A 13,186-nucleotide genomic window follows, 5' to 3' on the forward strand; every position below is an offset into this window, starting at 1 on the left:
AACATGAATGAGCAACTCATAAAAAACATATAAATAGGCAAAATTATTTTTAAAAGATGTTCAACTTCATAGAATATTAAAGAAAGGGAAATACTAGTAAAACTAGTTTTCACTATCAGATAAAAATAATTACAAATGACCAGTGTGTGCCAGGTTGTAACAACATAATTAGAAGAAGTCTAAATTGGTACAGTTTTTCTGGAGGGTAGTCTGGCAATATGTTTAAAATAGAAAATGGAATTTCTACTTTGATCCAGAATTTCTCTGAAGACAATAATTGGACAAGTATATTTATGTGCGTGTGCATACACAAAAATGTTTATTGCAACATTATTTATGAAAACAAAAACTTGAGATCAACCTTCATGCCCACAAGTGGGGATTGTTTAAATCATTGTACATCTGCCCAAAGGGCTGCCATGCTTCCATTAGCAAAGGAATCTACTTCATGGAAATATTCTACGACATTCTAGTAAAGTGAAAAAAATTACAGAATGGAACATATCCCATTTATAATTTTTTAAAATATATTTTTATTGACTTCAGAGAGGAAGGGAGAGGGAGAGAGATATATATAGAGAGAGAGATATATCAAAAGATGAAAGAGAATCATTGATTGGCTGCCTCCCACAATCTGGGCATGTGCCCTGATTGGGAATCGAACCGTGTCCTCCTGGTTCATAGGTCGATGCTCAGTCACTGAGCCACTCCAGCTGGGCCCCATTTATAATTTTTAATAAATATTTATATGCACATTAAAATCCGGAAACATATATACCAAATTATTGTTTCTTATTGCTGGAAAACAGGATTATATAAAACATTAAATATTTTTGTGGTTGAATGTTTTCTAATAAAAATGTTTTTTGTAGTAAATAAAAACAATAAATAAAAATATTTCCAGTTTGGAGAAAAGCAAATAACATCTTCTACAAATGGCCCATGTTCTTCTGGAGCATTCCAGAATGCTGGAGAATGGTGCCTTCTCACCTCCTAAATTAGTTAAACTTCTGTGCTTATGTTTTTACTTCTGTTTCTGTTTTTTAAGGAATAGAACAGTATTTGTTTGTAACCTTTAGTAGAGTTTTTTTTCCTGGATCTGGAATGGCTTGAATGCTTTTGTTTTGAAGCTAGAGTGAAGAGAATGCTTTGGGAAAGTCTACAACAAATAGACCAAGTAAAAACAACAACAAAAGCCCATAATACCATTGAGGAAATCTGCTGAAAACACAAAATTAAACATGAAACAACAGTTAAAGGTTATAGCCATGAAAATAATTATGTTGAAACACTTGAGGAAGTTGTATTGATTAACCAACAAGAATGATGCTGAGTATGCATTGTGAATTAACTGGGAATTAATTTTTAATCTGTGTTCTATGACCAGGTGGAATAGACACTACGTGAAAAGGTTGTTTAAACTCACCAAATAATTTTTAAAAATTTTAAATTAGTGAGAGCAGTTTTTCCCTTTAAGATTATTGAAAACCATTTATTTTAACTAACACAGCACCTAGATTTTTATATTTATATTTTTGCCACAGGATTCCTATTACTGGAGAAAACCCTAAACATCGATCATGGCATACTTTAACACCAATAGCTGATGATAAGCTTTTCTTATTTGGTGGACTAAGTGCAGACAATATTCCATTAAGTAAGTGAATTCATGTTTAGCCTACAGTTATTATCTTCTTTTTTCTAAGTTGTATTTTATACTTAAGGTATATTCCTTTTTTTCTGATTTTATGCTTTACCTTTATTTTATCCCCAACTATATGCTTGCACTGAGAATTAGAGCTGGAAGACCCCTTTGCTTCTGTAGCCTTGGCTCTCGATGTTCTCCTGTTCCCTAGGTGTAGAGAAAAGGAAGGGTGGTTGAACCTAGGTGAATTAAAGCCCCTTTCAACTATAGTAGCCTACGATTCTATCTCCTCCTGATTTTTCATCCAGATGCTTATACTGTAGGCTGGAATGGAAATTAGAAGAGCAGCCTTTTCCAGAATGCTCTGGAAATATAAGGTGGGGAGGCCTGTTGCTTCTTTCTTTGTTCCCAAACTATAAAGGAAAGTGATTAGCTAAAATTTTTAAAACTCCTGTCACTGCTGATCCCAAAGGTTTTGAAATGCAGTTTTTCTTTCAGCAGTAAAATCACACCATCAGGATAGACCAAGAATATCCATTTCTTAGTTTGACATGCTAAATGTTGTGTACTAGTATTTTCTTAACTCAAAAGTTTTCTATGGCTACAGATGTTTTCGTTAAGATAACTTATATACAATGAAAACAATTTCTATAATCTTATATAGGATTTGGAAAAAACTATATTTTTTTCAACAAAAATTTATTGAGCATCAACTGTGTATATTGCAGTCTGCTGGCCAACAAACTCCAGAGGTTGATTTGAAACAGCAGTTTCTAGTAGGGGGTGTTAACTGTTGCAGAATATTATGCTTCTTCAGTTTTTGGACATTTTAATTAAAAGAGATTTGGAATCTGCCCTACCCAGGTTGGCTTAGTGGATAGAGCATTGGCCCACGGACTGAAGGGTCCCAGATTCGATTCTGATTAAGGGCGTGTATCTTGGTTGCAGGCCTTGGTCAGGGCACTTGTGGGAGGCAACCAACCAATCTATGTGTCTCTCTCACATCAGTGTTTTCTCTCTCTATCTCTCCCTCTCCCTTCCACTCTCTCTAAAAAAAATCAATGAACAAATATCCTTGGGTGAGGATTAACAACAACAACAAAAAAGATTTGGAATCTAATAAAAAAGCTAACATTTACCCATTTCACTAGAGGTTGTTTAATATCATATCTTTATGAGCCGTTAGTGTTTTTATTTTCTTTTTAAAAAATATGTTTTTATTGATTTTAGAGGAAGGGAGAAGATAGATAGAAACATCAATGAAAGAGAAACATCGATTGGCTGCCTCCTGCATGCCCCTCATTGGGGATAGAGCTGCAACCCAGGCATGTGCCCGACTGAGAATTGAACCGGTAAACTCTTGGTTCGTGGGTCGATGCTTAACCATTGAGCCATACTTGCTGGGCAGCATTATTGTGTCTAACTCCTATTTGCTGGTTTTGGTCTTTGGCCTATGGGGAATTAAGTGTCCTAATTCTTTAAAAAGTGTTTTTTTTATTTTAAATTAACTTATTTTGCAATTATAGTTGATATACACTATTATATTAGTTTCACGTGTAGAAAAAGTGATCACCCTGATAAGTATAGTACCCATCTGTAAATGCCCTCTTAGTCCAGTCAATTTCCTCCTTTATAGATTCAGCTTAAGATGTGGTCATATGTGTCTTACATAATACTAAGAAATAATTTTTAGTTTTGTTGACTGTGATAATGGCATTGTAGTTATGTGACAAAGCTGTTGTAGGTATGTAAAAAAAATCAATTTTTTTAAAGTAATGCTTATTGAAGTATGTATGGGGAAAATGATCAGAGATTTAGAATTTGCTTTAGAATAACTGAATAACAACAATAATAAAAAGAAATAAGTGGAGCACATATGACAAAATCTGGATAGTTGTTGAGTCTGGGATATGTGTGGGTCTATTGTTATGTTTACTCTACTTTTGTATATCTCTGAAAATTTTTATGAGAAAATATGCATACACATCAGATAGCTGCATAAATGTAGCATGATAAATTTGGATAAAAATTAAAATTTTATTCCAAAGACCTAGTCTTAATTTTTGAACTGTCACAATATTGCAGGTGATGGTTGGATTCATAATGTCATAACAAATTGTTGGAAACAACTGACATATTTACCTAAAACAAGACCTAGGTAAGTTTAGAAGTTGATAAATAGTAAAATAGTTAAGAATTTTTAAAGTATTAAAATATAGCACTGAATTTATAGTGTTTGCCATTAAAACCATAAATCACCAGGAAGGATGTCTTTCAAATAAGCTTGATATTACCTAAATAATTTAATTATCATTTAAATGATATCTGATTGTTAGAAATAATCTATTCAGTTTCTACCCATATTTGCATATTTGAAACTGTTATTCTTTTAGGTAAATGCATAATCTTGCCTGATAAATATGAAAAGGCTTAAGAAAGTGAAAGTATATAATGTTACTATTTTTTTTTTAAATATATTTTATTGATTTTTTACAGAGAGGAAGGGAGAGAGATAGAGAGTCAGAAACATCGATGAGAGAGAAACATGGATCAGCCGCCTCCTGCACATCCCCCACCGGGAATGTGCCCCCAACCCAGGTACATGCCCTTGACCGGAATCGAACCTGGGACCTTTCAGTCCGCAGGCCGACGCTCTATCCACTGAGCCAAACCGGTTTCGGCCATAATGTTACTATTTTTAATAAGTAGACAAGAATGGGGTTGGCTTTAGCAATAGTTATTTGTTTATGGAAGAGGTTGAGAGCAATTTAATGGGGAATTTGCTTTTATGTTGATCAAGTAGATGGCAGGTTATTATTTTTCTATATTAAACTATCTTAATAATGTTTATTAATGTGAATTTTTTAAAAAACATGTTAGTTATTTGTGGTATATTATAGAGTATAATTTTCTACAAAAAATTGTAGAAACAATATACTATTATTAAACTACAAAGAAAACCACATTAATACTGTAATGCTTTTTTATTTTTATTTTATTTTATTTTTTTAAAGTGTATTTTATTGATTTTTCACAGAGAGGAAGGGAGAGGGATAGAGAGAAACATCGATCAGCTGCCTCCTGCACGACTCCTACTGGGGATGTGCCCGCAACCAAGGTACATGCCCTTGACCGGAATCGAACCTGGGACCCTTCAGTCCACAGGCTGATGCTCTATCCACTGAGCCAAACCGGTCACAGCTACTGTAATGCTTTTTAAAAAAATATGTTTTTATTGATATTTAGAGAGAGAGAGGAGGGGAGAGGGATAGAGAGATAAAAACATCAATCAGCTGCCTCCTGCAACCCGGGCATGTGCCCTGACCAGGAATCAAACGGGTGACCTCTTGGTTCATGGGCCAATGCTCAGCCACTGAGCCACACTGGCCAGACTCTACTGTCATTCTTATTTTTTTCTAATTTGATTGATGGTATAATAAAGATATATTCATAGGAAATTCAAGTTTAGCACATTATAATTATTATAGTTAGTAATAGATTTTATTCTTTTTCATGCCATGTATTTCAGTTTTTTTACTATAGATTATTTATACTAATGTGAAGTCAACTTAATGACATGCATTTCAGTAATTTAATATATAACAAGTAACTTGAGAAAAAGACCTGAAAATATTTAATATATCTCATTTTATATCTCTATATTAATATGCATAATATATTTAGAGTTTATCATAATTATATATATATGATTCTTATATTTTTATATATAAAAATTCATTGGAATATATTACTTTAGCAATTCTGGATCTTTTGTAATGTGTATTTCAATTTAAAGAGTTTTATATTAAGATATAGGAGCTCAGAATTCTAGTCCTTGCTCAGCTACTAGTTAGCATTTTGGCTTTGGGAAAGTCACTTACGAAACTGAGCATCATTTTCTTCATCTGTGAAATGAGGGACTTGGACTAGATAAGCTCTTTGTTCTCTTCCATTTGCTTGATTATATGAATGCATTAATTATAGACTAAAGTGGTAGTAAGAATGTTTAATTTTTAAATTGCTATTTTATATTTAAATCCTTAATGATTAAAGTAATACAACTATGAACAATAATATACTAGTTAGAACTGAGCTATGTAAAGAGATTTTTTTTAATTCAGCTTATGTGTCATGTAAATAATATGCTTTATTAGCATGTTTAGGTGATAAGTTTAGAGCAGCTGTGAGAGGACAGAAACTGTCAGTCTGTAGAAAAACATCAGGTTGCAAGCTAGATGTCACCAAAATCCAGGCAGGAAAGGCTTTCCAGTGTTCTCCGATGCTGCAGTCCAGGCCAGAGTTTCCATAAGGCAGATAAGACAGAGGCAGAGCTATCTTCAGGTATGAGGTGAGGAGGAGAACAGGTGGGATACAGTTTAGTGTAAGGAGAACATATATGTGTGTATATACTAATTTTTTTATAAAAGTGAGAATGACTTAACATCTATGTGCATTTTGTGCAAACTTTTCCAAGCTATAATTTGAAATGTAAGTTGCCCAATTCTCCTCTTGTAATTCTACAGCAGGTTTCTCAACTTCAGCACTATTGACATTTTGGACCAAATTATTTATTTTGAGAGGCGTCCTATGCATTGGAGGATGTTTAACAGCATCTCTGGCCTCTACCCACAAGATGCCAGTGGTACTGCCCCCCACCCAACCTGGAGTTATGATGACCAAAAATATCTCCATATATTGTCAAATGTCCCTATGGGGACAGAATTGCCACTGGTTGAGACCCTACAGTGTTGCACTCTCTTCTACAGGTCTCACCTTAGACAAAACGATGCTTGGTTGAGAAGCCACCTATCTAGCCATATCTGATCCTCTGTGTAGATAGCTGTCAGCAAAGAACTTTCTTAAATGTCTAAAAGATGTCTAACCAGGCGTTGGTCTTCAGAGCCTTAGGTACTATTGTATCCCATGAGCATTGCCAAGGTTATGTGACCTTCTCTCCAGTAAGTTAAGCTATTCTTTCCCACATATGAGGACTTCATCATATTCTATCTCCTTTACTCAATCTCTCTTCCCGTCCCCTTTTCTGACCTCACAACATAATCTGGGTGTTACGGATGATTAATATCAAAGCATGGTCTAACATACAAGTTGGAGAATTGGGCAGAGTATTTCCCAAACAGTCTCTACTGACTCAGTTCTATCCTGGGTCCCCAGTGCTTTTGTCATTGCTTGTGTCATGATTGTTTGAGGAAAGGAATTGATTTAACAAATTGTGCATAATCCCACTGTTTGCACTTGTGGAAGTTAAGTAAAAGGATTAATGTGCTAAAAATAAGTTATGTGACAATAAAATAAGTAATTAATGTAATTGTTTGTAGAATCTGTTGCGTCAGCAATTTGGTGTGTTAAGAGAAGTAATCAAAGTACTCTCAAAATCAAATCAATGACTTTATAAACCCTCAATTTATCTTTTAAAATTGAGAAATTTATGAGAGTTTGAGCCCCGAGAAATATTGAACTTTTTAAAACCATAAAACTATTCTTGGTAAATAATGTGAAACTGGAGATGGATATGAGCTATCACACCATTTTAAAAAACATTAGATGCTCCACTCCTTGATGAATGATTTGTTTAATCACTGAATAAATTATGCTGGCATTTTGTGTTTGCTTTTGTTAATCAAAAGTTTTTGGTCTACTACTGGATGCAGAACACCATAGTGGGCATTTTGAAAGAGAAGCATAAAATTCAATTACCCAAATTCCAGTGATGTGCTGGTAAACAGTTTACACTGCTTCCCATAAAAACAAACCAAAAAAAAGCCCTAATTTGTAGCATTTGCTGATTTCCACCATGGCCATTTCACGCTACCAGCATGTCACTGAGCATGAAGTTGGATAGCGATGTGCCCAGCTGGCTTTAACGAGCCGACAAACCAGCTCCAGCACACTATGGTAGCAACTTCTGGCCTTAAGGATCTTATAGTTTTTGTGGGGAGGTAAAGACACATACATCAAACAAAGCAGTATATAGAGGAGTTTGTCTTCAAATGTAAGGTAGATTATAAAATGAGCACAAAATGTTGACAGATGCGGAATAGAGAGGGTGACAGAGCCAGTTTGGGTTGCATTTGGGAATTTTGAGTCTTTTTTTAAGGCCCTGAGAAAATGACTTCTCATTCTAGACTAGGAAATCGGGTGAACAAAAGCCTAGAGACATCTAAGCTTCACTCTTAGGGACGCAAGTAGATGAAGTTGGCTGAAGAGAAGGTTCATTTGGGGAGAGGCAAGAGTTAGTTTTATAGGAAAAAGAAATAGCTGTTGGTCATAAATATTAGGAGAAGAAAAATGGCACAGGTGCTTCTTGATCAGGAAATGTCATGGTTAAAAATATTATATAGCAGCTATATAGTGAGAAAGATTGGAGGCAGAAAAAGGAGGAACATGTATGGTATTCTGTACCCAGAGTGATAGTGTGACAATGTAAATGAAAAGAAAATGCCAAATTGGATTTGTCAGGTGATGGGGGAAAAGAGAGCAGGAAAGAAAGTCAAAAATGATGAGGGCAGTAAGATGGCAGATAGTAAGAAGAAGAATGGGAAAGGCGGCTATTTCTGTTGGTCAGTTCATTTTTATTTTTATTTTTTAAAATACATTTTTATTGATTTCAGAGGGGAAGGGAGAGGGAGAGAGAGATTGAAACATCAATGATGAGAGAGAATCATCAATTGGCTGCCTCCTGCATGCCCCCTTCTGGGGATTGAGTCTGCAACCCAGGCATATGCCCTGCCTGGGAATCGAACTGGTGACCTCTTGGTTTCTGGATCAATGCTCAGCCACTGAGCCACACCCAGCTATATTTTTTAAATTATTTCATTTTGTGACTAAAATATTTCAATACCTATGTGATAAAGAGATTAGAAAAAGATTGGGGGATATAATGGGAAAGAGTTATTGGGGGTCATCTCTTTAATTGAAATGATATGATTTAATGAACTCTAGAATCGAATCCTCTGATGATTCTAGAGCAGTGGTCGGCAAACCGTGGCTCGCTAGCCACATGCGGTTCTTTGGCCCCTTGAGTGTGGCTCTTCCACAAAATACCACGTGTGGGCGCGCACGTACAGTGTGATTGAAACTTCATGGCCCATGCGCAGAAGTCGGTTTTCGGAAAGGAGATAGACGAAACAAGTATACAAGACGAGTGTGGATGGGAGAGTTGGAAGGGGTTGACCTCAGCGAACGTACCTCAATCAGATTGAGGACGTTTTTAGCAAAGGCCAGCTTAGGAGTACCCTAATTAAGTTAATAACAATGTACCTATCTATATAGTTTAAGTTTAAAAAATTTGGCTCTCAAAAGAAATTTCAATCGTTGTACTGTTGATATTTGGCTCTGTTGACTAATGAGTTTGCCGACCACTGTTCTAGAGGAATGTTTAAAATCTATCCTTTTTTGAAAGAGATTACATTTTAGAGTGTACAATTGATTAATATGTGATATACAGCTTCTTCCTTGGTAGTATTTCACTCTGTTTATACTTCTCAATCATAGGTTATGGCACACAGCCTGTTTGGGAAAAGAAAATGAAATAATGGTATTTGGTGGGAGCAAAGATGATTTACTTTCCTTGGATACAGTAAGAAAATTTCCTATCTAAATATTTCCTCTGAGTAATTGTGTTATTCATCCTAAATGGTTATTCAGTTATGCCCATTTCTCACATTGCAAAATATGGAAGGCATGAAATGTTCCTCTGTGGTATGACTAATCTTCAGAATAAGTGGCTGTGGAGAAGCATTTAGGACAGTGATGGCGAACCTATGACATGCGTGTCAGAGGTGACACGCGAACTCATTTTTTTGGTTGATTTTTCTTTCTTAAATGGCATTTAAATATATAAAATAAATATAAAAAAAATATAAGTCTTTGTTTTACTATGGTTGCAAATCAAAAAATTTCTTTATGTGACACAGCACCAGAGTTAAGTTAGGGTTTTTCAAAATGCTGACACGCCAAGCTCAAAAGGTTCGCCATCACTGATTTAGGATATTGTTGGTTTACAAATCAAAATAGGGCTATTAACTTCATTAGTCAAATTATTAAGAAGAGCTTTTATAATTTTATGGAATTAAAATACTTGTAATATTTGATACATATGAATATATAATGTATATTAGTACTTAGTGTAGTAAGTACTCATGAAATTTTCTACCTAGCACAGTGGTTCTCAACTTGTGGGTCGCGACCCCTTTGGGGGTCGAACGACCCTTTCACAGGGGTCGCCTAAGACCATCGGAAAACACATATATAATTACATAATGTTTTTGTGATTAATCACTATGCTTTAATTATGTTCAATTTGTAACAATGAAAATACATCCTGCATATCAGATATTTACATTACAATTCATAACAGTAGCAAAATTACAGTTATGAAGTAGCAACAAAAATAATTTTATGGTTGGGTGTCACCACAACATGAGGAACTGTATTAAAGGGTCACGGCATTAGGAAAGTTGAGAACCACTGACCTAGCAATAACTAGAATATCATCATGTTAGCTTTTTCCCTCAAGAGGAAACTACTTTGAAATGTTTAAAGTATATTTTATGTATATTTTGCCACTACTTTTACATTTCTACATGTAAATGTTTTACATTTGCATTTAAAGCATTCCACTTTTAAAATCTGATAAAACTAAGGTCAAAGGAATAAATGAGTAGCAATTGGAGAGTACTGTTCACTCCTATCACCTTGGGAAATTCAGAGCAGAGTGGCCACCTTCCTCTATATGTGGTGGGACAGGAGTCAGGACTGGTTGCCCTGGTTTGCATAGCAGGACTGAGCCTTCAGGGATGGGCTGGGTCAGGAGCCAGGGCCCAACCAAAGGGGCGCCAGCTCCCTGTCATCTCTTCAGGCGTAGCTATCTCCAGAGTTGTTCCTACTGAGTACCTGGCGAACCCTGGAATAAGGTGGGTTATCTCCAGGGAACTTGGTTTTTTTCATAGTTATGAGGCCTCCTAACTCATATATTGAAAGTTTCAGAACTTTCTTTGAGAATTCAGTGCTTCAATAAAAAATTATAACCACAACTTTGCATTTAATTAAAAATCATATTTAGTAGTTTGTCATCTTTTTATTAGCACTAGAAGTCTTAAGATACAAATTTTATCATTAAAATAGGAATTCTCATTAAAATCATGGTCATAAATTATGAAATTCTAAAGACCTAGTTGAAAGGATTAGAAAAATTTTCTGCTGACTCATCCACATTAATTTTTAGATGAGAGAATCATATTCAGAAAATCTTCTGGATCTGTGATTTCCAAATGAAGAATTCCCAGGACTCCTGGGACCACCTGGGAGGGAGTTGGGGTAAAGAGAAGATTTAAAAATAAGTCATTTGAAAGAAAAAAGTTCTGCTTAAAAAACAAAAAAGCTTGAAAACCAGTACTATTCTCATTTTGAACTCACTGTTCTAGGAGAAAAACATGTTTCTGATTTTTAAAATTGCAATTATATAGACTGTGGTTAGGTAAAAACAGGGTCACTGAAAAATGGTAACCACATATCTAACATTTGTATGGACACAGATATGTATATGTCTGTATATGTTTGTGCGTGCATGTGTACATGTGTGTTCATAGCTGGAGAGAGATTTATTTGCTGCTTTATATAATTTCTTTTACAAAATAAAATATTTAATTTTTAATGCAGTTATTTTTATCAAAAGCCTTGATAACTTCTTTTTATGTTGATTAGGGTCACTGTAATGATTTGTTGATCTTTCAAACACAGCCTTATTCACTACTCAGGTAAGCAATTTTATTTTTCATATATATGCTATTAATATATGATAATTTCTTCCTCATTTTGGGAAAGCTTTGTAATATTTTTCCCCCTAACAATCATCCAAGGATATGCTATTATTGATTTTTTAGAGAGAGAGGAAGGGAGGGAGGGAGAAAGAGAGAGAGAAAGAGAGAGAAACATCTGCGTGAGAGAGAAATATCAATTCGTTGCTTCCCATACGCACCCCGACCTGGGATCAAACCACAACCTTTGGTATATGGGACGATGCTCCAACCAACTGAGCCAACTGGCCAGAGCAGCTTTGTAATATTTTTCAGGTAGCTTATGACTTGAATTTAAGAAAATGTTTAAATTGCTCTAACAATAGCCATGGCCGGTTTGGCTCAGTGGTTAGAGTGTCAGCCTGCAGACTGAAGGGTCTCAGGTTTGAGTCCCAGTCAAGGGCACCCTACCTAGGTTGCAGGTTCCCCAGTCCTGGTGGGGGCTCATGCGGGAGGGTGCAAGAGGCAACCAATCGATGTGTCTCTCTCACCTCGATGTTTCTCTTTCTCCTCCTCGTCCTCTTCCTCATCCTCCTCCTCAACCTCCTCCTCGTCCTCCTCCTCCCCCCTTCCACTTTCTCTAGAAATCAATGAAAAAAAATATCCCGGGTGAGGATTAAAAGAAAAATTTGTCCTAAGAGTATAATCAAATTTGTAATGATGAACCAACCATACACCAATGTTATTTTTAAAACTTAAAATACACAGTATAGTCATATTTTTGCTTAGCTTGTAAAATTGCATTTAGTTCATATGGGAATATTAAACATACTGTATTTCCTTGATTCTAAGCCTGATTTAACTTCTCTGAACTCAGAGTGTAAACACACATAGATGCATTTAATTTAGTAGAATGTTTTTTATAATCCCAAAGCTGTTATTAAATTGGTGCTATGACTTATAGTGTCTTAGCTCATATACTTCTGCTTTAAAAGGAGTAAATACAAAGTTTAGTGGGAGGATTGTGGAAGAAGACCCTATTTCTGCCTGAGAGAGTTGGGAGGAAGGATTTGAGTGAAGTAGAAGTTGCCCAGTGAAGAACTGTAGGTTTTTATGCAGTAGGAATAACATGGGTGAAGGCATGAGAGAGAGAGAGAGAGAGAGAGAGAGAGAGAGAGAGAGAGAGAGAGAGAGAGAAGGAAGACATGCTGTATGTCAAGGACTATACTATCACTTCCAGACGTTCTACAGCTTGAACCACTCGAACACCAATGGACTAGCTTAAACCGGACCTTCCTACAGTCTTTCGTAGCTGCTCGTTTCGTTAGTGCAGTGTTTCCCACACTTGCTGCACATTACACTCTCATGTGGAACTTTAAAACTTATTGATGCCTGTGTTCCACTCCCACAGATTGTGGTTTCACTGGGTTGGGGTGTAGCGTGGACTTCAGAATATTTGAAAGATCCCAAGGTAATGCTATTGTTCAGGCAAAGTTTTGAAGTAGATACTGTTATGATTTTATACTGCAGAGTATTGTTACTTAACTTTTACCATGAACATAACTGCTTTCCCTAAGTAGATTGCAAGTTCCTTATATCCAGGGATCAAGAAGTACAATATTCAAGTGCCTACCATAAGACGGCATGGTGCTATGAAACGAAGTCACGACCTTCCCCGTAAATTGCTGATAATATAGAAGGCAGGCATTCAAACAACTACAGTAGAAAAAGGGGAAGGGGGACCCCAAAAAATGCATTTTTAACGATTGAAGGGAAGCCATACAAT

General features: G+C 35.7%; 1 protein-coding gene across 1 annotated transcript in view; it reads left to right on the forward strand.

Annotated features, from left to right (window-relative positions):
* The window catches only part of KLHDC1 (kelch domain containing 1), a 65,047-nt gene that overhangs the window by 37,980 nt on the left and 13,881 nt on the right, over window positions 1-13,186 (forward strand). Inside the window, exons 10-13 of the mRNA XM_023753164.1 lie at window positions 1,545-1,657; window positions 3,731-3,803; window positions 9,158-9,242; window positions 11,369-11,421. Of these exons, the coding sequence (XP_023608932.1) occupies window positions 1,545-1,657; window positions 3,731-3,803; window positions 9,158-9,242; window positions 11,369-11,421 (324 nt within the window). The remainder of the gene's footprint in view (window positions 1-1,544; window positions 1,658-3,730; window positions 3,804-9,157; window positions 9,243-11,368; window positions 11,422-13,186) is intronic.

Source organism: Myotis lucifugus, unplaced genomic scaffold, assembly GCF_000147115.1.
Source record: "Myotis lucifugus unplaced genomic scaffold, Myoluc2.0 scaffold_41, whole genome shotgun sequence".
NCBI lineage: Eukaryota > Metazoa > Chordata > Mammalia > Chiroptera > Vespertilionidae > Myotis > Myotis lucifugus.